This window comes from Acomys minous (genome assembly GCF_964271855.1).
Source record: "Acomys minous genome assembly, chromosome: 13".
Taxonomy (NCBI): domain Eukaryota; kingdom Metazoa; phylum Chordata; class Mammalia; order Rodentia; family Muridae; genus Acomys; species Acomys minous.
Window position 1 is genome coordinate 51,456,479 of NC_140495.1, and position 27,861 is coordinate 51,484,339.

Sequence of the window (27,861 nt, forward strand, 5' to 3'; positions counted from 1 at the left end):
ACTAACATGTCAGAACACACATTTCTCTCTTTGAGGGATGCCTCGTAGAGCCTGCTCTCCCTTTCGACTTCCACATGGATTCCAGGGTCTGAACTCAGCAAGCGCCTCCACTCCAGCCATCTTGTAAGCCTAATTTTCACTTTAAGTCTATATTTTTCTATGAATATTCCTTCACTACACCACTTCTTTCTGGTGTTGTTTATACCCATAATTACTCACACATGATTTAAGTAAAGAACTGAAAAAGGAAGCATGGTGAGTGTGCATCAAACGGCAAGCACAGTGAGCTCTGATCACGGATTTTTTTTCAGTTCTTATGATGCTTTTATGTTCAGAATCAAATAGTATATAGCATATTTGAATGCAAGAACGATGAATAAATATATATATTTACAGTAATTATATATGAATAAAGCTAATGAAAACCAATAGGTGATTGTTCTCATTTCTTTTCCTAGTGCTGTGATAAAAAGCAACTTTAAACACATCAGTATATAAATCACACATCAAAAATTACAAAACAAAAATTGTTACATCAGTAGATGTATTACATATATCCATTCATACGTATCAATTTCTTTCATTATATTAATTTTAAAATTTTTGTTCAGTCACAGTATTAATGTTTGCCTAGGCTGGCCTAGAATTTACTATGTAGGCCAGGGTGGCCTCAAACTTTTAACTCCTCCTGCCTCAGATTCCCAAGTATTGGGATTCTAAATGTGAGCCACTGTTCCAGTTCAAAATCTGGGCTTCTTAGGCAGGAGGTTCTGGGAGAGGAATCCAGAGCCTCAAGCATGCAGGCATGTCTACCCTGACCTATACTCCCAGCTGCATACACTCTTTTCAATAAGGAAATGCATGCAAAGAATGTTGCACAGTGCCTGCCTGGTATACAGCAATGGCCAAAATGCTTTCAATAGTCAAATAAATGAAAGCACTGTGTTGGTGTTCCACTGCCATGCAATTCCTTCTGTTTAAGTCTGAGAAGCAGCTCTTAAGAGTCTGCCTTGTAGTTAGCTAAAAACATCAGTTCTCTGGGAAGTAAATTCTATAGCTTTAATTCCCTGAAGAAATGTGTTCAGATTTGCATAGAAAAATAGTTGAGGGCATAAAATATGCCAGGAACTGTCAACATCACTGGTAGCTTTTGTATATTTCTATATTTCCACTTAATTTTTAAGGGACACTAGAGAATTAGAATGACCCTACCTACCCTAAGCTTATATACTGTACTTAATAGTGTAATTTCAAATATGACAGGAATAACCCAGATGTGAAATGCTGAATCATTAATCACAGCTATGATTAATATTTCATAAAATCAAAGCAAGCCTATCCACCCCTTGTGCCATCCGATTTCCATAATGTATGAGTCAAATTTGGAAGGTGCCTTAATTTGAAAATACCAGATGCTCAGGTTGAGAAAAGAAATTCTTAAACTAAAAAGCCTTCCTGGAGCCTGAACAGTGTGCACCTCCTCAGCACCCTTCTACCGTCTGTTTGGGTTGTACTAATCATGTGGAAATTCCAATTTTAGGAAGGGTAAACAGATAATAGTTCATTGGAAGGGCAGCACCTGAAAAGTCATTTGCATCTGGCATACAAAATAGTAATAATAGTAATCGCCATTTTAGATAGTTCAATCACTGACAGTTTGTAATCTGTTAAAGAGCCACAGAGAATCAACTACTTAAGTAATAATCACCTCAAGTGTTTTGACCACTGGTGTTAAAAAAAAAAAAAGACACAAAATAAGCACCAAAATAAGCCATCCCTCTGTGAATGGTCTACCTATCAAAAAGGCCATACAACATAAAATGGCAAGAGTCTTTCCTACAGGTCACATGTGCCACTCTAGGAAGTTCACTGCCAGCAGCGAGGAGATCAGAATGCTCAGGACTCATATCCCACAGATTTTTACTTCTTGAATTAAGGCCATATATTTGTACCACTACAAAAGAAGAAATCTCATAGAATTAACAGAGGCAGCAAGTTAAATCCTATTTTTAAAGTATTGTCCTAAATGTACACTTTGAGTATATAAGGTATACAATAGTAATATTCAGATATGAAGAAAATGTATATTAAAGATAGTTCTATATGGTAAACAGCTTTTTAAAAAACAATCACTCCACACAGTTGTTAAACAGTTACTTGGTCACAGTTATTTTAATTCCATGTTTAAAGACAGCAGCACTCCATCCAAGACGTTTAAATATTCACCACAAGATCACAAGAAGCATCTACCAACATTTAAGCCAAGCACAAATGCCCTAATAGTTAGCCCCAGGACCCTGACTTGCCGTCTATAGTGGCCTAATCAGGCAGCCCACTCTTGAGGCAGAAGAACCAAGGTTACTTAAGTTGTCAGAAAAAAACCCTGCAGAATCTCAGAAAGGCCAGTAACGTTTACAAGGCAAACGAGCTCTGTTTATAAAACTTACCAGGGTCAGAATGCAGCTTTTCATTTTTCCTTTACACCTCTTTTTTCAATTTAGCCCAATAACGTAAGTACAGAATGAGCTATTTAGTCTTTCATTTACTACATTTTTAGTAAAAAAAATTTTGGTCAAGAACCATGTAGTTCCTTCAATTTAAGGAAGCATTTTGAAAATATCCCATTATTTCTATAAAATTAGCTGCAAAATATAAGTGAAGTTTCTACACAATACTAAGCTTCTGCTCTGGTTTTCAGAGATGTGTATCTGTCTGGTCTCCCCTAAAGGGCTGAGTAAACTACACTTATGTAAAAATCCCTAAAACTGAGGGTTTATTTCTCTTCTTTGGAGGAGGTGTGGCAGGAACTGTACACAGGTTTCACCCTTGCATAGCCTGTCCCAGCACAGGTTTCATGGGACATCAAATGAAGTCCCCTTTCTTGAAAAGCATTTCAGGGAAAGTGCAAAGCAGTCATGTCTTCGTGAATGAATTTGACAAAGGGGTTCTGTAGTGAGAATTTTGGTTTCTTTAAAAACACAGACATGTTATATGAATATGTTTTTGTTTTAAACCCAGATATGGAATATGGAGGTGCTACAGATTGTCCACAGGAGCTATGATTTGTCTCTTGCTCTGGCAGGGGGGTGATTCTGCCAGCTGAAGACAGTTTACATTTGGAATTCTGGGAACTCGGCAGAGGGTATTTCGATGCCAGAGCCCCAAAGGGAGGTGGGGCTGCCGCCGCCACCCCGATGCTTATGTTGCTGGTTCGAGACAACCCCACTACAAGATCAAAGTTGTTGCAAGGAACAGGGAGTGATCTAACTGACACCCCCTTTCCCTCCATCCTTCTTTCTTTCCTATCTAGTGTTAGGACGTTATAAAAGATTGGGGCGGAGAAGGGTAGTAGGAAAAGGAACCCAATAAAGTAGCCAAAAATATGGCTATAGGGTCCCCAGTCAGAGTCTGATAACCAATTCCCAAAGTGAGTTGTAAATGACATTTGTTACAGTCTGGATAATACTGTCCCCAGCACCCTAGGGCCCATGTATGAAGGCTTTGTCTCCAGGGTGGTGCTGTTGAGAGATGACACCTAAAGGAAGCTGGATCCGTAAGTTATCTTCTGGTCATTGGCGCAGACTCTAAAAGAAACCCATGGCCCCTGGTCTCCTTTATTTCACTTCTCTATTGCAAGATGAACAGCCCTTTGGCACGTGTCCAAAAGAATAGCCATTGACTAAGACTCCCAAAGTTGTGCCAATGAAACATCTTAAAAACAAAAACCAAACCAAACCAAAACAAAACAAAAAAAAAATGCAATTTCAACATCCTTCTAGTAAGTGAATCCCATGAACACAGACTACTACACCTGCCATGGCAGTCATCTTGAACAGGCTTACACTGTTCTAGGAAAGCAGAGCTAAGGCCACAGGCCACAATAGCCTGCACTGCTGGTCCAGCCCTCTGACTATCCCACTGAGTCATACATATGGATGGTGTCTCTCTCACCATCCACAGCTTGCATATCTGCTCTTTAGCAATTCCATTTCACAGGGATGGAGCCCAGAGCCTCATACTTACTAGGTAAGCGGTTTGCCACCTGGCCATTTCTTTTTCAAACACACACATAAAACATTCTTTAAAATTCTTCTTTGTCCTATAACTTTGCTCAGCTTTTTCAGGAAATTTCTTTTATTCTCTCTTTCCACTCTTCTGCTCTTGAAACCTAGGCTGCAGTTTCTTATGCCTGAGAAATATACAAGTCTTACTGTTTAAATGGCTGCTGAGGGAGCAGAAACCATACATTTTCAGAAAAGAAGGCAGGTCCAGCCAATGCTGTCAAGCACCTAGTCCCTTTCGGCTATTCGAAGCTACTCTGCAAAACCCAGAAAGTCTCCTCCTTCTTGAAACCACTTTTTATTGTTTAAGACCACAGATGAGCAACATTTCTTTTACTTTACACTTTTCCATCATGTTTCATTTCCTGTTAGGAAAAAATAAGCTACATATTTCTTTTCATTGTCCTTTTTCCTCAAAAATCTCATTAGTTCCTACAAATTGATGAGCCAACTGTACATGAATTGGAAATAGTGGCTACTAAAGCATTATATACTATCCACCCATCCCCCACCCCTTTCAATTTGAGACATAGTCTTACTGAATTTCTCTGTTGGCCTGGGATTCACTGTGCAGACCAGGCTGGCCTTGAACTTGCAGCAATCCTCCTGTCCTGCCCTAAAAAGTACTGAAGTTACATGCATGTGTCATGCCAAACTACATACTGTTTTCTTTCCCTCCTTTTTTAAAAGGTAGAGTCTTTCTATGTAGTCCTAGCTAGTCTAGAATTCACTAGACTAAACCAGGCTGGCTTCAAACTCAGAGATCTACCTGCCTCTACCTTCCCAGTGCTGGGATTAAGGCATGTCTCACCAGGCCCAGCTTACATGCTGCTCTTAGTGTGTGCTCTTAGTAGTGTGCATCAGAGCTACCTCAGACCAGTTACAAAGAGGTATGTATATATGCTTACTATGCAAACAGCCTTCCATACTAAAAAGACTCAGCACGACTGCAGGCAATAAGAAAGGTTAACGGGCTCAGAAATGTCTCCTCACATTGCTACACACAGGCATGAGATCAGTTTCCTTGTGAAAAAGTCTAACCATCCACTACCCTGCCTCACACAATTATGGCTGGGCACAGACAGGGGAAAGGCTGTTTGGCAGAGTGTCTTTTCCCCTGTCACCTTGGGAGAAAACTGTACTAGCAAAATCAAGTGGTAGCAACAAAGCTTCATTCCTAAGGCTTTGTAGTCTGCCAGTCTACAGGGCTGTTTCCTGTGCTGCCTGGGGACAGAGGGTGTTCTAGCACAACAAAGGACAGAACGCTTAGAACTGGTCGGTTTCAGCTGGACTTTGTGTGCAGTGCTCACTTCAGCACGAATGTGCTTCTGCAGGCCGAGCAGGGAACACAAAGTCCAAGCACCTCAGAAGCCAGTGATTTGTAAGAATTAACAGATGACGTGGGTGTGACTGCTCCCTAATTAATGGCATTTGCCATAAGTGATGCTGATGTAACTGGCAAACATTTAGAATTTCCTGCGCTAATGAAATTTAAAAGCCCAAAGAACTCTTCTATGAGCAACAAAACCCAGCCCAATGCAGGAGAAGAGCATTTATTAGTCACATATAATTTGACATTTTAGTCAAAGTACGGTAAAAATCCTATCCCATCGGTTTCTGGAGCAATACCTTTTAAAGCACACAAGCAAACTAAAAATAAAGCTAGGCCTCTTACACAATGTGTAATTTCTTCATTATGATGGAATGCAACAGAATATCTTGCCCTTGGGTTGCTCCATTTCAGCCAAAACAAATGCAAATGGCTTCCCAGATGACAGCTGTTTGATAAGGCTCCTCTGTGAGACCTGCGCGCTTTACTTTTTTCCGTGAAACTTGGGATGAAGGCAGAAGGCAGGAAGAGAATTAATGTAGCATACAGTCTAAAGGCAATGCTACAACCGTGATTAAGTAGAAAAGTTAAAAGGCACAGATTTTCCACAGCTTCGCTGCGTGCAACCCATCCGTGTAACAAGTTGACAGGCCTAGCGCGTCAGCTCCATCATCCCCTCCGACAGCTAAAGCGCGCACTGCATCCCTTTTCAGGGGAAATTTGCGTCTGCACCATGAAGCGTTGTACATTATTTCTTAGCACTGCAGGGGGCTCAAGTCCATATGGAACCTTCACAAATATTACCACAGATCAAACCAGCGGCGTTTGGAGGCAGATTTGACATACCTATTTAAATGAGCAGCAGGGGTCCTCGGGCAGCCGCGGGCTGTGCGCGGGAGCCTCCGTGGAAGCTGGAGCACAGCCCCATTACTCAGCAAAGACACACTCTACATTTGTCATTCATTTCATTTCTGCCAGGGCAAGAAGCTCATTTGCCCAAGGTCAACAAAAAGCGAAAAGAAGGTTTTCTTTTTTTCCCTGAGAAATAAATGTACCTGACAAGTGGGGATTTCATCCTTTGGGTTTGTGAAGCACAAATAAACAGCAGATAGGTCTAAAGGCACAGGAATGAGTGCAGTGGGTCCAGGCTCTGACTGTGGATGGGGAAAGCCCCATAAATACTTCTATAGCTTTAAAAATCATATTATGGATAAAACAGAACTTGACACCATGTTCTAAAAATAAAATGGGTTCTGTCTTTTACAAATGGTTACTGGCAAAAAAAAAAAAAAAAAGCTTCCTGGCATCCAACTTTTTTTTCTCTCACAGCATTTTGGGGACTGCCCTCGAATTCACACTCTATCAAGCAGCTCTCTTTGAAGCCAGCAGAACAAGTTTCCCAGTATACTCAAAGGCAAAGCACAGCAGGACATCACCCCTTGGCCTCTCTCACAAGATGCACCACCAATGGAAGGCCCAACTTTAACAGAAGTAGAAGCAAAGCAGTTTCTGGAGGCACAGGTTCCCTTGCCCAGAGGACCTGAACTTGAGAGCAAGTTCAATTTTATTTTACGGCAACAGCAGAGGCAACACAGTAAGGAGGCCTTTCATCAGCAGTCTCATCTCAACAAGTCCTCTGTCCATTATGAGATTGTTCTGATGCTGATAGTTTTATATCTTATAAAGAAATATACTTACATGCATTAATGAATAGTATGACTGTTTGCCAGTGTAGAAGAGAAAATGAAATGGGCGGCCATCTTCTCCCCACTGGATTGCTAATGAAAACAAAAAACATGCAGAGATTAAACCAAACTACAGTATGGGATACATCTGTGATTCAGATTAGCTTATCAAAATATCTAAATATCAAAACTACTCATATTTAAAATTCATATATTTAGCATATTTTATATGTAAATGCTTAGGACAGCTACTGTTTCATGTCAATGATCATAAAACAATGTCTTATTTAATAAAATATTAAATGTTTTTATTTAAAAATAAATGGATTTTTCATTTGTTTTAAAATATATTCTCCTAAGATATCCCAAATCACTCTGTTAGAATAAAAATATTCAGGTCCCACATTTTTCAAGAGAAAAATGACAGTCAGTGAGTGCATCTGAGATCTGAAGCAGGCTCGCTCGGTGCTGCACATCTGCATTGGGGAGCCTGCTTGTCACGCCATTTATCCCGACCCCATGGTGATCTACCACTGAAAGTTTAAAACAGCCACCAGCAGAAGAGGCTCAGGAAGGAGTTACACCCGATTGTTGAGCAAACTGAGACACAAACTCCAACTCTTTTGCCTACTCTCTGCTGAGGCTCTTCTGAACTGTTTTTAGTGACTGTTAAGGACTCCATCCTTATCTGGGTGTGGCAGCACACAAGTGTAATCCCAGCACTTGGAGCACAGAAAGGAGGACTCTGAGTTTTGAGGTCAGCCCAGGTTGCATAGGAAAATGTTGTCTCAAGAGAAAAGTCATATTCCTAGGTTTACTACATAGTATAAATTTTTTTTCAGTTATTTCCTACTACTTTAATTTAGAAAACTTTATATACGATTTGTAGTGGATGTAAACATGTTTTTGTTTTGATCCCAAATGTGGGATAGGTATTGGATGTAAACATGTTTTTGTTTTGATTCCCAGTATGGGATGGGGAACAGACTTTGGAGAGAACAGGTGATGTTTATCCACTTAGAAGTCACCACTTAGTTGGGGGCGGGGGGCTTGGTTATTGCCAGCTGAAACACATCCTAGTATAGACTAAGACAGATAGACAGACAGACAGACAGGCAGGCAGACAGACAGACGGAAACACATCCTAGTATAGACTAAGACAGACAGACAGACAGACAGACAGACAGACAGACAGACAGACAGACACACACACACACACACACACACACACACACACACACACACACACACACACATATATATATGTATAAGCCCAAAGCAGGAGGCTGGGGCTTTATGGGTATTGTTGGGCTGCTCAATCCACTTGAGAGGCTCCTAGAGAGAACCGCTCCAGCGAAGGCTTCGAGGCTCTGGGCTCCGGCTGTTGCTCCAGGTTCCGGCTTCTGTTCCAGGTTCCAGCAGCAACTTTGGTTGATTTTCTGGTCTGCTGAAATCCTGCCGACTACAAATTTCCCCATGTCCAAACGCATATGCAAATATGCATTAACATAGTTGGACTTAGTAGTTTTAAATGGTTTGTGTCTTGTCAAAGACAGCAATCAATACGACTAGCATCACCATCCAATCCAATATTTTTTCCTTGTGTGGTTTTGGCTACTATAATGTCACTGGGTGGCAAGATCCTCACATAACTTCCATGTTCTACATTTTACCCTTAGCTCTTCTGTGGCATAAGCACTTTTGCTGTTGTTGTTTTAATCATTTTAAAAATTAACTTATTCAGATTACATCTCAATTTGTATCCCCTTGCTTGTCTCTTCCTGTTCCTCCCTTCCCCTGCCCTTTCACCCTGTTCTCCTCCCTAGGTCTGTGACAGAAGGGGACTCCTCCCCCACCATATGGTCACAGCCTATCATCTGGGTAGGCTGCTTATCCTTTCTCTGAGTGCTACCAGGCCTCCCCACCAAGGGGAAGTGGTCAATATGGGGCACCAGAGTTCATGTCAGAGTCAGTCCCTGCTCTCCATATGACTGTGGATAATGTCCTGTCCCTTGGCTAGATCTGAGTGGGGGTTCAAGCACTTTTATAAAGGACATGACTTAAAATCTTCAGAACTATTCCACTTTAATGTTTGAATTCGGACATCCAAATAATAACTTACCAGTAATGGTCTAATACAATTTTTTGCTTATACTTTGTCAGTTTCTCAGCAGGCAGCCATAATCTATGAACAGTAATTGAATTTCCTGGTATCCCTATTGTTTGTTCTGACGTGCTGAGGACTGGGCCCAGAGCCTTGAACATGCTAGCTATACTCCATCACTGACATACAGCCACAGCCTTTGTCTCCGTGGCCTTGAATTGGTCTATGTGTCATTCATTTCCCTGCTGATGGTTTTGACCTCTTCCCTTTGTACAGTTTTCGTGTATGTGGTGCTGGGGATGGAACCTCATGCATGCTAGGCAAGCCCTCTGCGACTGAGCTGCATAAACACCCAGTCCTATGTGCTTCTTGTAAAATGCTAATGGTTAAGCTGCCAAATAACTGTTGGTAATTGATGTATGCTATTTCTGAATGCAATGGGATTTAATGACATTCAAAGATTTGATGTTCCTGTTCTCTCATGAAATGTCCTACTCAAACAAGAAAGTTTCCTTACACCGGGTGTGGTGGCACACACCATTAATCCAACACTCAGAAAGCAGAGGCAGATGCGAGTTTGAGGCCAGCCTAGACTACAAAGCAAGTCCAGGATGGCCAACGCTACAGAGAGAAACCCTGTCTTGGAAAAAAAAAGAAAAAGAAAGAAAGAAAGGAAGGAAGGAAGGAAAGAAGGAAGAAGGAAGGAAGGAAGGAGGCAGGCAAGCAAGCAAGCTTCTTTACATTTCTACTTGAAATCCTTTTACCAAAACGAAAAAGCTCTATTCTGTTAATTGTTTTCCCTATATAAATGTTTTTTCCTTGAATCAAAATTAATTACATTAATACACTGACTGATGTTTAACCACACTTAAAATTCTGAGAATTTCTGGTAGTCTCTTAAAATGTTCTACGTCTGCAATCAGGAGGCAGAGACAAGTGAATCTCTCTGAATTTGAGGCTAGCCTGGTCTACACATTAAGTTCCAGGTTAGCTAAATAAACAGTAAGACACTGTTTTCCCAGGGGTGGTACTGAGAGGTAGGGAGCTTTACTTACTTTTTATGTAATTCATGTCCAAATTTAATAATTATGGGACTTCGTAAGTGAATGAGAAGCCTTTTTTCTTTTTTGGTCTACAACAATTTATACAATAACAAGTTTTCTGATACTTCAAGGCATAATAGAATTCACTAACAGGCCCATTGATGGGATAATACTTTTTTAGTAAACCTGATGATCTGAGGCCTGGCTGACTGCAGTCTACCCAGAATTTTCCCAATTGGTGTAACTATGGCAATTAAATTACTCTTTATGCTACCTGTCTGAGAGTGTGGTGGTCACACGTTTGTACCATGAGTCATTACTACCTGTCTAGGCACCCTTAGAAACTACAAATGGGAAAAATAATAGTTTGTACCTATAAAGGCTGTTATGAAAATTTTGAGATATAACATGAAGCACTGAAGAATAGTGCCTGGCTTACTCTAAGAGTCAGAAAATGCTGTTATAACCTAGAAGAGCATTCCAATTAGCATGAAGTCACTGTTTTGTATTCAGACAGCTTAGGCTGTCCTTAGGGCAGCCTATAAATGCTGCCACTTAAAAATGTTAATACTGGACCACAGACAGCGTCATGGTTAAGCATTTGTCTGCCTGGCATACAGGAGACCAAGGTTCAATACACACACACACACACACACACAAGCATGCACCCACAGGAATAATAATAAAAACAAGAAAATATCTGTAATATTATTCTCTGACTTTACTAGCCTTCTTAAAGATTATTCTGTGTTGCTGGGCTTTTAAAAATCTGCCATCAATTTAAATTTTTTTTTTACTTAGTCTTTCTCAATTACTAACAACCTATGTGACGCCTGCATGATATAATGACTATATTCCAAGGACTTGATGGGAACTGTCAAATACTTCCAAACAGTGTGTAATTTCAATTTTAATCCAATAGTGATACAGGTCTATTGATTTTAAGTCAGAAAATTTAACTGATATAACTCTTAGGACTTAATTTCTTCCACAATGTTTCATTTCACTGTGCAAACTTGTACTCCTATTTGGTAGTCATCTGCTTGGATTTGTGTCTACAACTACAAAACCATGATGCATTATTTGAATTCTTTACCCTTAGTTAACAGCCCTGCTTTATAAGTTGTTAGTGTTAAGTGCGTGGAACAGAGAGGCTCAAGGTCATCAAATCTACTTACTGGACAACAGCTTCTATCAATACAAACACTGTTGTCTCACTGAACCATCCCACCTCCTCCCATCCTGGGCTGTCTGTATCAGTGCTCCTTCTTGGCTCTGTCATCAACCTGCTATGTAACTTTATTCTTCCCAATATTTTTACCACTTTACAGGACAGGTGTTTTATGTTAACTCAACTTCTGTCTTTCCATAAACCAAGAGGTAACATAATACAAGTACCATACCAAGTCTAAAGTTCACTCTTACTTTTCTAAGTGCATACAAACTGATTTATCCTATAAAAATTACAATAAAATTAAGAGCAGAAAGCCAAACTTCTGCTATTTCTAAAGGAGCATTGTTAAATACACTTAGCTGCAATGTTAGACAAGTCTAGCAATATTGGCATATCCTCAAAATCATACATGGGCAATTTGCAGGGATAGCCTGAAGCTTCCGAGTCTTACTCCGACTGCTAGTAATAATGAGAACATAAAACAGAGAAAGTAGTATGATTTGAAGGAACCAAGTGACACACCTCACAAAGCTACACTAAGAGTTGGAGAGGAATAGGTAGGAAGCCTAAGGAGCTGGAGAAAAGAATTCAGTGAGAAAAGGAAGAATAAATTGCTGCTCTTCCAAACACTTATCAGAAAACCCACTAGGTACAAGTTATTGTGCCTCATACAGATGACTGGACTCTACATGACACTATTATCTTCAAACTTGATGTACGCTTGTACACAGCATTCACTCATTTTTCCAAAAGCTATCTGGGACAAATGTTACGTGTGTTATAATTGATCATATCTAAGAAATGAGAAATAAGAAACACAGGACACATTTAGAAAGAGATTTAAAATACTTATGACAAATCCAAAATAAAAGTGACTTGAAGGAGTGAAGAGAGGGCCTGAGAATGGCTCACTGAGTAAAGCTCTTGCCATCAAGTCTGATGACCTGAGTTTGAGCCCTGGGACACACTTGATGCAAGCAGAGAACCAGTTACTCCAAGTTGTCTTCTGATGTCCATGTGTGCATGCCTATATGTTTCTGCTCAGGCCTGTATACACACACACACACACACACACACACACACACACACACACACGTTAAAAGTCATTTTTAAAAAAATGAATGAAGTGAAGCACTAGGACAGAAAGAGGCTTAGGTGAGGGGAGCAGGCCTGTGACTCCGTCTACACAGAAGGCTAAGGTGAGGGGAACAGGCCTGTGACCCCGTCTACACAGAAGGCTAAGGTGAGTGGAGCAGGCTTGTGACCCCGTCTACACAGAAGGCTAAGGTGAGGGGAGCAGGCCTGTGACCCCGTCTACACAGAAGGCTAAGGCGAGTGGAGCAGGCCTGTGACCCCGTCTACACAGAAGGCTAAGGTGAGGGGAGCAGGCCTGTGACCCCATCTACACAGAAGGCTAAGGCGAGTGGAGCAGGCCTGTGACCCCGTCTACACAGAAGGCTAAGGTGAAGGGAGCAGGCCTGTGACCCCATCTACACAGAAGGCTAAGGCGAGTGGAGCAGGCCTGTGACCCCGTCTACACAGAAGGCTAAGGTGAGTGGAGCAGGCTTGTGACCCCGTCTACACAGAAGGCTAAGGCGAGCGGAACAGGCCTGTGACCCCGTCTACACAGAAGGCTAAGGTGAGGGGAGCAGGCCTGTGACCCCATCTACATAGAAGGCTAAGGTGAGTGGAGCAGGCCTGTGACCCCGTCTACACAGAAGGCTAAGGCGAGCGGAGCAGGCCTGTGACCCCGTCTACACAGAAGGCTAAGGCGAGTGGAGCAGGCCTGTGACCCCGTCTACACAGAAGGCTAAGGCGAGTGGAGCAGGCCTGTGACCCCGTCTACACAGAAGGCTAAGGCGAGTGGAGCAGGCCTGTGACCCCATCTACACAGAAGGCTAAGGCGAGTGGAGCAGGCCTGTGACCCCGTCTACACAGAAGGCTAAGGTGAGTGGAGCAGGCCTGTGACCCCGTCTACACAGAAGGCTAAGGGAAGGAGCTAGGAGAACAAAAGCGACTAACACTCCATAGTCAGTAAAATTATCTCTCTAAAGAAGGAGAGCAGCAAGACTTCACACAAATGGGGTGAATGAGTCGTCTGCAGGCCTATACCCCCAAAATCCTTCTCCTAGATACCTAGTGCAATCAGAATACAAGTGTGACATTAACACACACACACAAGCTATAGCTTGATCTAACTTTCATATCCTATACAGAATCTGCAAACTCAGGCCACTAATTATTATATAGAGTCCTTTTGACCTATGTCACATCCATTGTGACAAACTTGATGTGTAACCCAAAACTAGTGAAAACAAAAAAAACAAAAAAACAAAAAAGAAAAAAAAAAAAAAAACCAAACCATCTCAATCTTGAGCAAGCTTACCTCTTTGTTTTGGGAAAATTTGTTCAGGATGCTGTAAAATAAACGTAAAGTGTTATTAGGCAGCCTCTATAACACATAACAGATATTCTTTAAAAGTAGCTTTGATTACCTTCATCATTGGCCTGGCTCGCTTCTCAAACAAACCACTTGGAAAAAGGTAAGCAATAGATCTCTGAAAATATATACAAAAGTTAATTAACAACTGTTATAAAAACATATTCAACTTATAACTAAGTTATGGAATGCTTACTGTCTACCAGACATTGAACTAGAGTTTTATATGTATTATGTCAGTTCAAATAGCAAAGCAAAAGTACTAAACATATATTCCCAAAAGAAAAAAAATAACAACAAAACCAGTAATTAATAACCTGGCTATTGACAACTTTCAAGTGTCAACATCAAGGGTTCCAAGTGAAATTAGAGGTGCTTCTATACAAACAACCCTGTGGCACTGTGCTTGAGGGGAACCATCTCAGGCCCAGGCCAGGCAGAACACTACAACAAGCAGGCTTGTGTTTTATTCACTGTGACTCTGGAAAGAAGCAATTAAAAGGCACATGTTTCTTGGTCCATCTTTTCAGTAAGGTGTGCCAGACCCATTGCTTTGGCTCTGAGCAGATGCAGAATGTCATGTTGGAAAAGTGTGGCAGAGACTTCTACATTATGGTGGCCAGGACGCAGAGAGGAACTCTCTATAGGCACGCCCTATGGGACCTACTTCTTCTAGCAGGTCCCAGCCTCTAAGAGTCCTACCATCTCCCTCAACAGCACTCAGCTGGGACAGAGCTCTAAACACCTGAACCTGGGGGGCGGTTCTCACGCAGACCAGAGCGTCCTGATTTTATCTTGATCCTGAGGACTGAAAACGGGCCCTCACTCACACTGCACATGCACTCCACACTGACCAACCCTGCCCTGGTGATATTTTAAACTACACTTTTCAAACAAGTTCGCCACTGCAGATGTGTTCTCCCCTCACACAGGTCTCCGAGGACTCCTGGCTCATTGCCATTTATACCAGGGCGTGAACAAATTTCATCAGCCTACCTCCCACCCCAGGACAATTTGAACATCAAAGAGATGTCCTACAGCACAATTAATAAGCAGGTGTGCATTAGAAGTCTAGTAGGCAGGTACACATACACAGTGGACGGAAGGGCAGGGAGAAAAGAAAACTGCTTACTAGACAGTAGCAAGTATTAAAGTAGGAGAGATGACAAGGTAGAAAGGCCATCACTTTATAATTTCCCGGTCAGTTATAATTCAGGCAAAGATCACAAAGCCCCTTGCTGACATGCCATCAGGGATCAGAAAACTCAGACTCAAATATTACCCTCCTCTGTTAATTACTTTTCCATTGCTGTGAAAAAACAACCTGATGAAGGCAGCTTGATTGTGACTTTAAAGAGCCCACCGCCATCATTATGGAAAAGCACGGCAGCAGTAAGGAGTGGCAAGTGGAGCAACAGCTTAGAGTTCAAATCTTAAACCACAAGCAAGAAGCAAGACAAAGCTAGCAATGGCACAAGTCTAAGCAATGGCACAAGTCTTTTGACCCCTGAAGCATACCTCCAGTGACACATTTCCTCCAACAAGGTCAGGTCTCCTAAGCCTCCCAAAGGGTGCCACCAACTGGGCATCAAGTATTCAAATGCCAGACACTGTGAGAAACATTTCCTTCAAACAAAGGAAAAAGATACTTCCACAAGAGTTCTAGAAGGACTGCTAAGGAAGAAAAGGCAGCCCATCAGCCACAGTGGGAGAAATTGTGCCCTTCCCAGATGAAGTTGGAGGATATCTCAGCCAAGGATTTCCTTCACACACTCCAAACCCGAGCAGATGCTCTAGAACCTAAAAATCTAGACAATTAGGGACACTCTGGAAATTTTGAATATAGACCATCCACATAAATGACACTACGGAACTGTTATATTAGAAGGGACAATTGTACTGTGAGAAATATTGACATGAAGGGTGTATCTACTTCAGTGTTTTACTGATGTTTAGAAGTTCAGCTTTTGAAACCTGATTTTTCAATGGGGCAGTCAAAATTATTCTCCACAGAGGCAAAGGAAATGTGGAAGATGCTGTGATATTTATCTACATGAAGAGCAAGTATTCAATGAACATTCATATTTCATGGAAATTTGAAACATTTCAAATTTAAAAGGTAGAAAAAAATGTCAAAAAACTTCCTCACACCCAACGTGTCTAAAGAAGGCCATCACTGTCCTAAAGCATCTATGAGGCCTTGTCCTCATGCCCAAGGCTGTCAGCATTGTGGCAAGGCCCAGGTGAGAACAGCACAGGCACAGAAGATTAAGTACGCCTGTCAGCTCACAAGCCATTCATCCTCCAATGAGCAGCAGGCTATCGTTGGCATCACTTTCAAGCACAACCTAACTAAATCACGTGATCACTGAATAATCCGAAAGGGAAATGGAAATGGAAGAATTCCACTGCACTTCTATATTGCTCAGGCATGGTCAGCAGTGGAAAAATCATGAGAAAGTTAAGTGATAGAGATTAGTTTAAAAAGAAAAAGAAAACCACTGCAAGGATGGCTGGGACGTGGAGAATACCTCTTCAAACACAGAAACAAGTGAACAAAGAGCCTGATGGAAATATTCTGAAAGTCAAGTGAAAGGTAGTTCTAACTTAAAGAGAGAAACTCAATCTTATAATCTAATTAAAAAATAAAAAGGTGGGCAATGGATAAAAATGGAATGAAAAAGAACAGTAAATAAAATAAGCCAGTTGTTTGTAAATCAAGTAAGACAACATCCCAAACAGTAAAGACAGGCTCTCAGCATGCTGTCTGCATCTGTTTAGTATGCATGGGATAGTACTGACATGACCTAACCTATTACTTCCATTCATCTCCTATGGGCATTCTATGCAGATTTCCTCCACCCCCCAAATTCTGAAGCAAACAAAGGATGCAGTGGCTTTACTGAAAAAGCAATGTTTGTTGCTTTCTGGGTTCATTTAACTACCAGTTAGCACACACTTGTTAAAATGTAAGTGAATGCATTTTAAAATGAATAATGAATAAATAAGAACAAGGGTTTTTTTTGTTGATTTTTTTGGTCAGTGTTGTGATAAACAGACTATAGTGTGTTCTGAGTAGAACACTAGATGCTATAAATGGGAAAACCTTGACTTTTATTACACTGCAGAGGAAGGGAGCAGGAATGAGAACAGGATGGAGAAAGAGAAGCACAGAAGCCATTTGTTTCAGACACCATCACTAGTAATCTGCTTGCAGGATTAACTAAAACACATTAAAAAGGCAGCACTAAGTGTGCACTCAATATACATAAATGTAAAACTTCCACCTTACAGAAACCATAGCAGTCCTCATTATTTTAAGACTGTCATGTACTTATTAACTCTATTTTACAGATGCATCCTCAGCAACCTAGAGTCAGAGCAGGAAGATGCTCTTCAGTTCTCTCAGATCAGACTCACGTCCTCCCCGGCTTTAAACGCACACAGCTATTTAGCCATAAATAACAAGAAAATTCCCAAAGAAATGAACAATTTACTTTCCTAAGCTTTATTTAACAAATATTTTCCCCAACCTGATGCTAGGTAATAGCCAGTTTAGAAAGAGGACTAAGATATGGCCTCCAACTTCATTCTGTCAGGAGACAAAAGGTCTATGTCACATAAAACATCAAGACAGCAGAGTGGTCAGTAGCACCTCCCACCTGGTCTTCTTACCAGTCAGCTCCTCCTGTCTAACAGGACCAGCGCTGGCAGGACCAGCGCTCGTGGCCTGCCAGGCTGCACTTCTGCTCCCCTTCACGCCCGCAAGGCTCTCTAGACCTACATCAAGTGCAGCCCCCATAACCCTCCTGCTCCAGTTACTTTTCCTCGTTATGGAGTATAATGCTCTCCACATTCTCCCATGCTCTGTCATTCTGTCAAAGAAATACCCTCTTCCCATCCTGTCACTGTCACCATCTTCCACATGACTTATGGCTACAACAAAAGGGTTCCTTACATCCCAATTATTGTCTCATTTGTGAGCAAACTAATGTGAACAAGCTATCTAAATTAGACTGTATGATTATGGTGGCATCTAGGCCAATATATAACTCTCATTTCCCAAAACCTACCCTGTCCTTGGACAATATTACTTCCTATAATAGCCTCCCTTTCCAGAGATTTCTGTCCAGCCTCGCTGTTATCTCAATCCTGCAACTGCTTCAACACCATGAACCAAAACAACTTATACAAGAAGGAGTTTATTTGGCTTATAGTTCCAAAGAGATTAAGGGTCTGTCGTGGCAGGGAAATGTGGCAGCAGGTGGCAGGCATGGCACCCGGAGCTGGAAGTTTGGGTGCACTTGAAATGGTGAGTTTTAAAAACACTCTCAAAGCCTTCCTCCAGTGACACACTTCCTCCAGCAGGCCACACCTCCAAAAATGTGATAATTACCTCCCTAAGCAACCTAAACTGAAGACAATTATTTAAACTTAGAAAGAGCTAGCCTTCTAGATGGGACCACATGTATGCACCACCACATCAAGGTACTTATTTCAAATAAAATAATTATACCAAAGAATAAATAATAAATATGTTTGAGGACAGAAAGCTATTATCAAATAAAATCTTAGCTAGGATAAAGATTATGTTGTTCCAAAACATCTAGATTGGCATAACAAAATAATGCAAAATTTCAGTATTATGACAGGTAAAGTGTGGCCAGCCAGAAGCCCACAGGAGGAAAAGTGAGGAGCGAAATGCTCTGCTGAAGTGAGCTGTCTGTTCACTTCCACTGCACTTTGACTCCCCAGTGCTGGTGGGAGTTAGCAGCCATGACCACTCCCTCAAATATCTTTTAAGAAGTTATTTATTTATTATAATCTATTCACATTACATACCAGATGTTATCCCCTTGCTCATATCTTACCACACTCCCTACCGCTTCTGCTCTATTATCCTCCCCTAGACCTCTGCATGGGAGGGACAGTAAGCCCTCCTGCCCCACCATCTGACCACAGTCCATCCGGTCTCATAAGGATAGCTGCATCCTCTTCCTCTGTGTGCCCGAAAGGCTACCCCACCAAGGGGAAGTGATCAAATCACTGGCACCAGTGTTCATGTCAGAAGCAGACACTGCTTTCCCTACAACTATGGAGAATGAGCTGTCCATTGGCTAGATCTGAACAGGAGGTCAACGTTTACTGCATGCATTGTTCTTGGTTGGTGCAACAGTTTGTGCAAGCCCCTGGATCCAGATCCACCAGCCTTGATGGTCTCCTTGTGGAGCTCCTGACCCCTCCACAACCTTCCATCCCCCACTCCCCACACTCTTCCATACAACTCTAAGCACTCCATCTAGAGTCCATCTGAGAGTCCCAGCATCTGTCCCAATCCCCCGCTGGAAGGAGTCTCTCAGAGGACATCTATGTTGAGCTAATATCCACTTATAAGTGAGTATGTGTGTCTTTCTGGGTCTGTGTTTCCTCACTTAAGATGGTCATTTCTAGTTCTATCCATTTGCCTGCAAACTTCAAGATTTCCTTGTTTTTAATATCTGAGTAGTATTCCACTGTGTAAGTGTACCCCAGTTTCTTTATCCATTCTTCAGCTGAGGGACATCTAGGTTGTTTCCAGATTCTGGCTATTACAAATAAAGCTGCTATGAGCATAGTTCAGCAAATGTCCTTACAGTATGGTGGAACATCTTTCAGGTATATGCCAGGAGTGGTATGGCTGGTTCTTGAGGTAGCCCTATTCCCAATTTTCTGAGAAAGTGTTAGGTTGATTTCCAAAGTGATTGTACAAGTTTACACTCCTACCAGCAATGGAGGAATGTGCCCCTTTCTCCACATCCTTGCCAGAATGTGCTGCCACTGGAATTTTTGATCTTAGCTATTCTGATTGGTGTAAAATGGAATCTCAGAGTCATTTTAATTTGCATTTCCCTGATGACTAAAGACGTTAAGCATTTCTTTAAGTGTTTCTCAGCCATTCAGTATTCCTCTGTGGAGAATTCTGTTTAGCTCTGTACTCCCATTTCTTAATTGGGTTATTTGTTTTGATGGTGTTTCATTTCTTCAGTTGTATATATATATTTTTTAGGTATTAGCCCTCGGTCAGATGTAGGGCTGGTGAAGATCTTTTCCCAGTCTGTAGGCTGTTGTTTTGTTCTCTTGACTGTGTCTTTTGCATTTCAGTTTCAAGAGGTCCCATTTATTAATTGTTGATCTTAAGAGCCTGAGTTGTCGGTGTTCTGTTCAGGAAGTGGTCTCCTGTGTCAATGAGTTCAAAGCTCTTCCCCACTTTTTCTTCTAACAGATTTAGTATGTCTAGTTTTATGTTCAGGTCTTTAATCCACTTGGACTTTAGTTTTGTGCCAGGGGATAAATATGGATCTATTTGCATTTTTCTACACATAGATATCCAGTTAGACCACCACCATTTGTTGAAGATGCTATCTTTTTTCCATTGTATGGTTTTGGCTTCTCCGTCAAAAATCAAGTGTCCATAGACATGTGGGTTTATTTCTGGGTCTTTGATTTTATTTCATTGATCAACAACCTATTTTTATGCTAGTACCATGCTGTTTTTATTACTGTTACTCTATTAAACTAGGAAATAACAAATCTTCCACAAAAAGAAAACTGGGGGTGTAGCTGGAACTCTGCTAATGATTTTTCAAGATGCTTCAGCAGACACTCCTGTACAGACACTTGTCTGTTTCTAATTTAGCAAGTGTGTTCTAACAGACTGCTTCTCCATGTAAGAAGCAGACTCTGGCCATGCTCTGCCTTAAATGTGCTGATATTCAACCACCCCTGATACATATGTACACATACTCAAAACAACATAAAGCCTCTGCATATTCCATGAGTAAGGCTGTTAGTTTTAAGTTTATCCAAAGAAAACGTTAGCTAGAAGAACAGAAAACCAAAGGGGTTTTCTTTGGGTTCTAAATAGTTCTTACATGAAGTCCCAAAATTTGTATAAATTTAACCTGGCCAAGTTCTTTGATGCTTTACTAATATCGCACGTAAAGAAATTGTTACACATCAAGTTTAGGTTCAATGACTGGCTGCCCTCCCCCTTACACACACAGACGCACACACAGACGCACGCACGCACGCGCGCACACACACACACACACACACACACACACACACACGAAAAAAGGAGAACACACATCCCTTTAAAGATTTAAATAAACACCATACCTTTAAACATTTAATTCAATTCCCAAACAAAAGGACTGACCAAAAGACAAAGAATGTAAACTGCAAAAATTTAAGTCTGGGGATCTATGAGTGGTGGCTCACGCCTTTAATCCCGGCACAAAGGAGGCAGAAGCACGCGGATAGCTGTGAGTTTGAGGCCAGCCTGGTCTACATAGCGAATCCAGGAAGACCAAGATAACATAGAGAAACACTGTCTCGGAAAATAAAAACAAAACAAAAAAATTAAGTCTGTGATAAAGTTAACATCATTATTGAATATCTCTTTAAATATGTAATTTTTGTTTTAACCATAATATTGGGAAGTCAACAGTTTCCTAAAATGAAGGCACTATACCCGACTACATCCTTAGGCTTCAGTCAAAACTATAAATGAACTGTGGGCTTAGCCCAGGAGAAGCACCAGGTCAGGAATGCAATCTCTATTAATTAGGTATCCCAGCTGGGCAGTGGGTTTGCAGCTGTTAACTTGATCAATGACTTACCTAAATGTCATCTCTACTGATTCGCTTATAAATTACCAGCAAGTGAGACTAATGTACAGGTGCTAATTTATTTAAACTGTTCTCCACAGTTCTACATAGCTTTATAAACTGCATCTGGCACCTAATGTTAGCTGTCAGTTGTACTTAGACATGCCTGTCCTAACGACTCTGTTCATTAGAAGTGAGCACAAATTATGAAATATTGTGAAAAATGATACATCAAATGGAATGGGCACAGCAAATCAATTAGAGAAACTTCATACAACACATTCACACTGACGAGAATAAAACAGTCTGGTTTTAGAATGAGGTCTATAATACCAATTAAAAAGTAATTGGTAGACTTCAGCAGTGTTATACATCAGTTTGTTGGCTTTCTTCCTAAAATTCTACAGTAATCTAGAGCCTAACTTTTAATTCCCAAATTAAAGCATTAGTAAATAGAAGCACGTCTGTATTCACCACAGTTAATATTAAGTCAATGTCTCCAACCTAAAATTTATCACTACTATGTGCTTAGTCAAAAGGAACATAGAGTACCAGGGCATGACTTAATACAATAGTTTCTGATGCAGATGAAAGATTAAGAAACTCACTAACACCTTGCCGACTGGTGGTCAGTGGTTAGTGTTACTCATGTCTGCTCTAGCAGGACAGTGTGTTCGAGCATCCAGAAGACCTACAGGTCTTGGTCCACCATTCACCAGGGTTCAGGAAGGAAACTGGACTGGCACTGGCAAATGCCCCACATTCGTGTCTTACTAGTTCCTTACAGCTTTCACAGACTACAGACTCTTACATAAGCCCACTCAGCTCACTGCTCCACCTGACATGCCCCAGCTAACACTCATGAACTTGAACTACTGTAGACAGAAATAATTTTACACACCATCAACATGTGGCAGCAGCCTGTGGTCTACATAGTGAATTCTACAGCAGCCAGGACAACACCACACACACCACTAACTATTTGCCAGTATCTGGGCTTCTGCTCCAGCTTCTGAGGGTTTCAGCAGCTAGAGCTGTGCAGTGGTGAGAGCCAAAGCTTATTATGCTTCTTTTCAATATAACTCTGAAAGTAAGCAGGCAAAAATTAAATTATTATATTGAAGTAAGGGAAAATCTCTGTCAAGCACGAGGCTCATTTTAATTTGCTATTATACTAAAATGATGGCTGAAAGATATCTCAGTAGTTAAGGGCACTGGATGCTCTTTCAGAGGACCCAGCTTTGATTCCCAGCACCCACTTGGTAGCTCACAACCTTCTGTAACTCCAGTCACAAGGGGATCCACAGCCTTATTTAGCTTTCACATGCAGCTCACGTACAAACATACATGCAGGGACATCACTCATACACATAAACCAAAAATAAATAAGCCTAAAAGTTATAAGATACATTTCTCACATAAACTTAATACAAAGATCAAAATTAATTACAGCAAGATTTTTTAATGTTTGTTGTTTCAGACAGGGTTTCCTGTAGCTCAGGCTAGTCTCATATCTAGACCTCCTAATCCCTTTGAGTTTTCTCTCCCAAATACTGGGGTTGCAGGCTTGTCGCAGCAAAATTAGATGCAGCAAGTAATTACTAAGAAATTCCAGACATATATTACTGTAGCCTAAAAAATAACACATCTTCCAAGTGATATTTTCCAAGTGATATAATTCTAAAGTTAATCCCAACAGTATCAAGAATTGTTTTTATTTTTTAAAAAGTATTCATTGGATTTCTTTTTATTTTTACTAAGACATTTAGTACCCTTTAAAATGTCTTATAAGAAACAATAGTGAGTAATATTAGCTGACAATAATTTTCATACATAAATATATATGCGACATTCGGTGAAGCCGGCTTTCTATTCAAACTCAATTCTCTAAGGTAATTTTGTAAACTAGAATCAATTGCTCTTTGATGTAATTCACATTCCTAACAAATTCATTTATGCCAGAAGCTTAGCTAGCAGGGAACAGCAGCTAGAGGTGGACACACAGGCAGACACTCAACAGGAAAAGAGAGTGCAAGAATCAGTAAGAGAGAGCAAAGCCTGGCCATTCACAACAGGGGCAAACACCCCCCCCTCCCCCAGCCACAGCCAGGAGTCAGCAGCCAGAGTGGAAAGGGAAGTCCCAAGGCAAACACTAAGCTCACCCTGCAGTAGACTTCAGATGCCGCTAACCCCAAACACTGATGCTGAAAACCGCATGGCACAGCCTTCAGATAGAGGCTGCTCACCACTGCAGACACCTCAGTGCTGTTTGTGCAGATTAAATGCGACAGTGAATCAAGCTCTGTAACAGCATCTCACACACAGGCAGTACTTTCCCTTTACTGGAAAACTCTGTTTTGTGAAACATTAAACACCTGATCATAGTTAAAAAGGATAAATTTACAGTGTTTACTTTTAATATATTAGCAATAAAAACATATTAGAGAAAAGCATTATAATGTCTAAATATATAACAACAAATGCAATGGCTGCTTCTGCTTCTTCATCTTTTTTTTTTTTTTGATAAACTGTTTTGTCTTTGGAAATATCTAAGCAGCTTTTCATGGGAAATTTTCCAAATACAGCCTATACTGTCTCCCTTTCAGGTGATTACATGTAACCAACCCTCTTGTAAAGATACTAGGAAAACAGAAACCATACTGAACAGGTGACAGCAATGCTCTGATGGAAGTCGGCTGTCACTGTCTGCTTCTGTTTTTACATATCCTTTTAAAATGCCAAGGCGAATCCACTAAAATTAATAAAAGGCCCAGTTAACTGTAATAAAATGTGATCAATCACATGCACCACAGTCTAGCACAGAAGAGTTACGTCAGCACTTTCAAGGAAATGGCACACACTCACTTCCGTATGGGCTTTTGGATATGGAGCCAGGTAAGCCACACCACCCTACAGGAGACCAGGCACCCTCCCCTTTAAATCACACAATGTAAAATCATTACTGCACAGTATCTCAGGTACTCTGAGGAAGGCACAGTGTTACGCAGGCAACTAGGGCATATGTAATGGTTCTAGCTGCAGAGAGAGATAAGGACAGTCACACTGTATTATGCTTATACCCTTTATAATCTCAAGAGAAAATCAATGTGACTTAAACATCACAGCACTAGAGACACTGCAAGAAACCTCGTCAGCCCAGGGTCCACAGCTTCCTGTACTGCTTCAACTCTAACAAGTCTATCACAAAGACGGAACTAATATAACACCTAGATTCTGCATGCTGTGCATTTTTATTCCTCGCAGAAATCCAACTCCATTTTAAAAGAGTCTATTTTTTAAAGCAATAGGATGTTTTTCATATTAATTCATGATTTCGATGCATAACTGGATAAAGTTAAACGTTACTAAAACAACAGATGTGTATCTGTCATTGATACTTCAACAATAACATTTTATGATACTTCATTCCATAAAAAGATGTTTTGCTGGGCGGTGGTGGCACACGCCTTTAATCTCAGCACTTGGGAGGCAGAGGCAGGCGGATCGCTGTGAGTTCGAGGCCAGCCTGGTCTACAAAGCGAGTCCAAGACAGCCAAGGCTACACAGAGAAACCCTGTCTCGAAAAACAAAAACAAAAACAAAACCAAACAAACAAAAAAGTCTTAAATACATAACATAATGTTTAGGGTTCTTGATATTTCAGCACTGGCAAAGCAATAAGGAAAATCAATTTCTAAGAAAATATATAAAATAACTAATAGTCTCAATGTCACTTAATTTTCTGACATTAAAATAGGTAGCCTAAACTTTTAACTAGGTAACTCCATGAAGTTATAGGACACGTCTACAATTAATAGAGTAAACACTCAAAAAAGTTTTAATTTCTTAAACTAATATTCATATTAAACATTTAAGCAATAAACTTGCAACTCCAAAACATAGTTCATTTTTAATATAGTGTGAAAATGTTGATCTTTCCCCCATGAATAAACCCTCTGTTTATTTAATTAAACAAAAATAAAATAGCTGCAGAGAATTTTAAAGACCAAAGAGACACTGGCACTGTTCTAAGGCCACACTAGCTGGTACAGCATCTCCTTACTACTTCTCCAGCCTTCTCTGAGGACCCCACTGATACCTTCAGAAGCCTGTTTGCTCACACAGCAGATTTGAAATGTTTTTCTACTGGTTCTTCACTGTCTGTCATGCTTTTAGAAAACACTTGTTCTTTAAATAGAACAATGAAAGTGTTGAGTGATTTTCCTCCTTTCAAAAGGCTACTTATGTTCCATACACATCAAAAGGTAATTAGCATGGACATGTTGGCACACACCTATAATCTACCACTGGGGAGGCTGAGGCATGTGGATCAGAAGTTCAAAGCCTCCTTGAATGCCCGGCTCGGTAGCTCAGTTTATAATTCAAAGCCTCCTTGAGCTACATAGAAAAACCTTGTCTCAAAAAACAGACCTCAAACCCAAAGAGCTATGAACTAGTATCAGACTCAAAAATACTCACAAACCAAATACATAAATACATAACATTACACAAACTGATAGAGTGGAATATCTCATGAACAGAGACGTTATTTTAATATCTGAATATTAATTAGCATGATATACTAGGTGGATTGATACAATAAAACACAACATATGGTCACAGAAAAAGTGTAAAGCAATATTCACTATGTTAACAACAGAAAGATTCAACAAACTAGGTATGAAAAGTAACTAGCCGAATATGATAAAGCACTGTGGATAGCTTCCTATGTAAGTGTAGAACAATAAACACCACCAAAGCACCATCACAAGATGGGCATGTCTGCCCTCAAACTCTGTTCAATTAGAAAAAAATAGATTAAAAAAAAAAAAAGAAATCAAAAGGCATTCAGATAGAAATAAAAGTTTAGGTATTTCCTCACGGTGGTACAACAGAAATTCTAGGAGTCAACTGAGGACTCAGTAAAGCACCTCAGCTACACTGCAGACTTAAGATCACTTTACAGACATCTTTGTATGAACAAAATCAGTTACACATACTTGATGAAAAAAGAAAAAGTAAGAAAATAATCCTGGCTGGGCGTGGTGGTGCACGTCTTTAATCCCAGCACTCAGGAGGCAGAGGCAGGCGATTGCTGTGAGTTCAAGGCCAGCCTGGTCTACAGACCAAGTACAGGATAGTCAAAGCTACACAGAGAAACCCTGTCATGAAAAAAGCAAAACAAACAAAAAGAAAAGAGAAGAAAAGAAAAGAAAGGAAATTAGGGCAAAGAAGTAAGTTTAACAAGCACCAAGTTTAGACTGTGGAAACTACAAAATGCTACAAAGAGAAACTAAAAGTTTAAACTAGCCAGACATGTTCTCAGATTTTAACCTTCAGGTGGCAACAGTTCCAAAACTGGTCTAGCCATTCATCCAAGTTCCAAACCACAACCCTACGTGGCTTTTTGCAGAAAGCATCAAACTACAAAGATTCAAGAGGCACAACTATCTTAGTTCCCCATTTTCCAATTTAACATGCACTACAAAGCTACAATAATAAAAAAGGACTTGCACTGAATAAAAACACATAATGAAGATGAGCATGGTGGCACATGGCTTTAGTCTCAGCACTCAAGAAAGGCAGATACAGATGGATCTCTGAGTTCCAGGCCAGCCTGGTCTGCAATGTCATGGAGACCAGGACAACTAAGGCTACACAGAGAAAGCATGTCTGAAAAACAAACAAAAGAAAAACAAAAAACCAAAAATAATAATAATAATAATGATAATCATCATCATCATTATCATCATCATCACCATAATGGGGGAGGATAAGCCTAGGAAGTGGTGACTTAAGTCCCAACAGAGGCAGGCGTAGCTCTGTGAGTTCAAGGCCAGCCTCGTAGGCCTACACAGAGAAGCCCTGTCTTGAAAAACAGACAGACAGAATGAACAAACCAAGGGACCAGAAATAAAATCTTCACATGTATGTATGTATTTATCTAGTTATTATTTGGTAAAATGACAAAATTTAATGGATGAAAACAATTCCTTACAACAAATGATGCTGGAATAACTAAATATCCACATGGAAACGCAGCTGGACCCCATGTTCAACAACTTAAATCTAAGAGGTAAAACCACAAAACTCTTTGTCAGACAAAGGGCTAATATCCAAAATACATAAAGAACTCAAGAAATTAAACAGCACCAAACCAAATAACCCAATTAAGAAATGGAGTTCAGAGCTAAACAGAGCATTCTCAACAGAAGAATATCAAATAGCCAAGAAGCACTTAGGAAATGCTCAATGTCCTTAGTCATCAGGGAAATGCAAATCAAAACGACTCTGAGATCCAGTCTTCAGAACAGCTAAGATCAAAAACTCAGGTGGCAGCACGTGCTGGCAAGGATGTGGAGAAAGGGGAACACT

At 40.6% G+C, this 27,861-nt stretch overlaps 1 protein-coding gene across 1 annotated transcript in view; it reads right to left on the minus strand.

Moving 5' to 3' along the window:
- Window positions 1-27,861, minus strand: part of MRPS9 (mitochondrial ribosomal protein S9) — a 57,570-nt gene that overhangs the window by 11,750 nt on the left and 17,959 nt on the right. Inside the window, exons 3-5 of the mRNA XM_084753259.1 lie at window positions 13,893-13,955; window positions 13,784-13,814; window positions 7,090-7,169 (exon numbers count right to left, since the gene is read on the minus strand). Of these exons, the coding sequence (XP_084609385.1) occupies window positions 7,090-7,169; window positions 13,784-13,814; window positions 13,893-13,955 (174 nt within the window). The remainder of the gene's footprint in view (window positions 1-7,089; window positions 7,170-13,783; window positions 13,815-13,892; window positions 13,956-27,861) is intronic.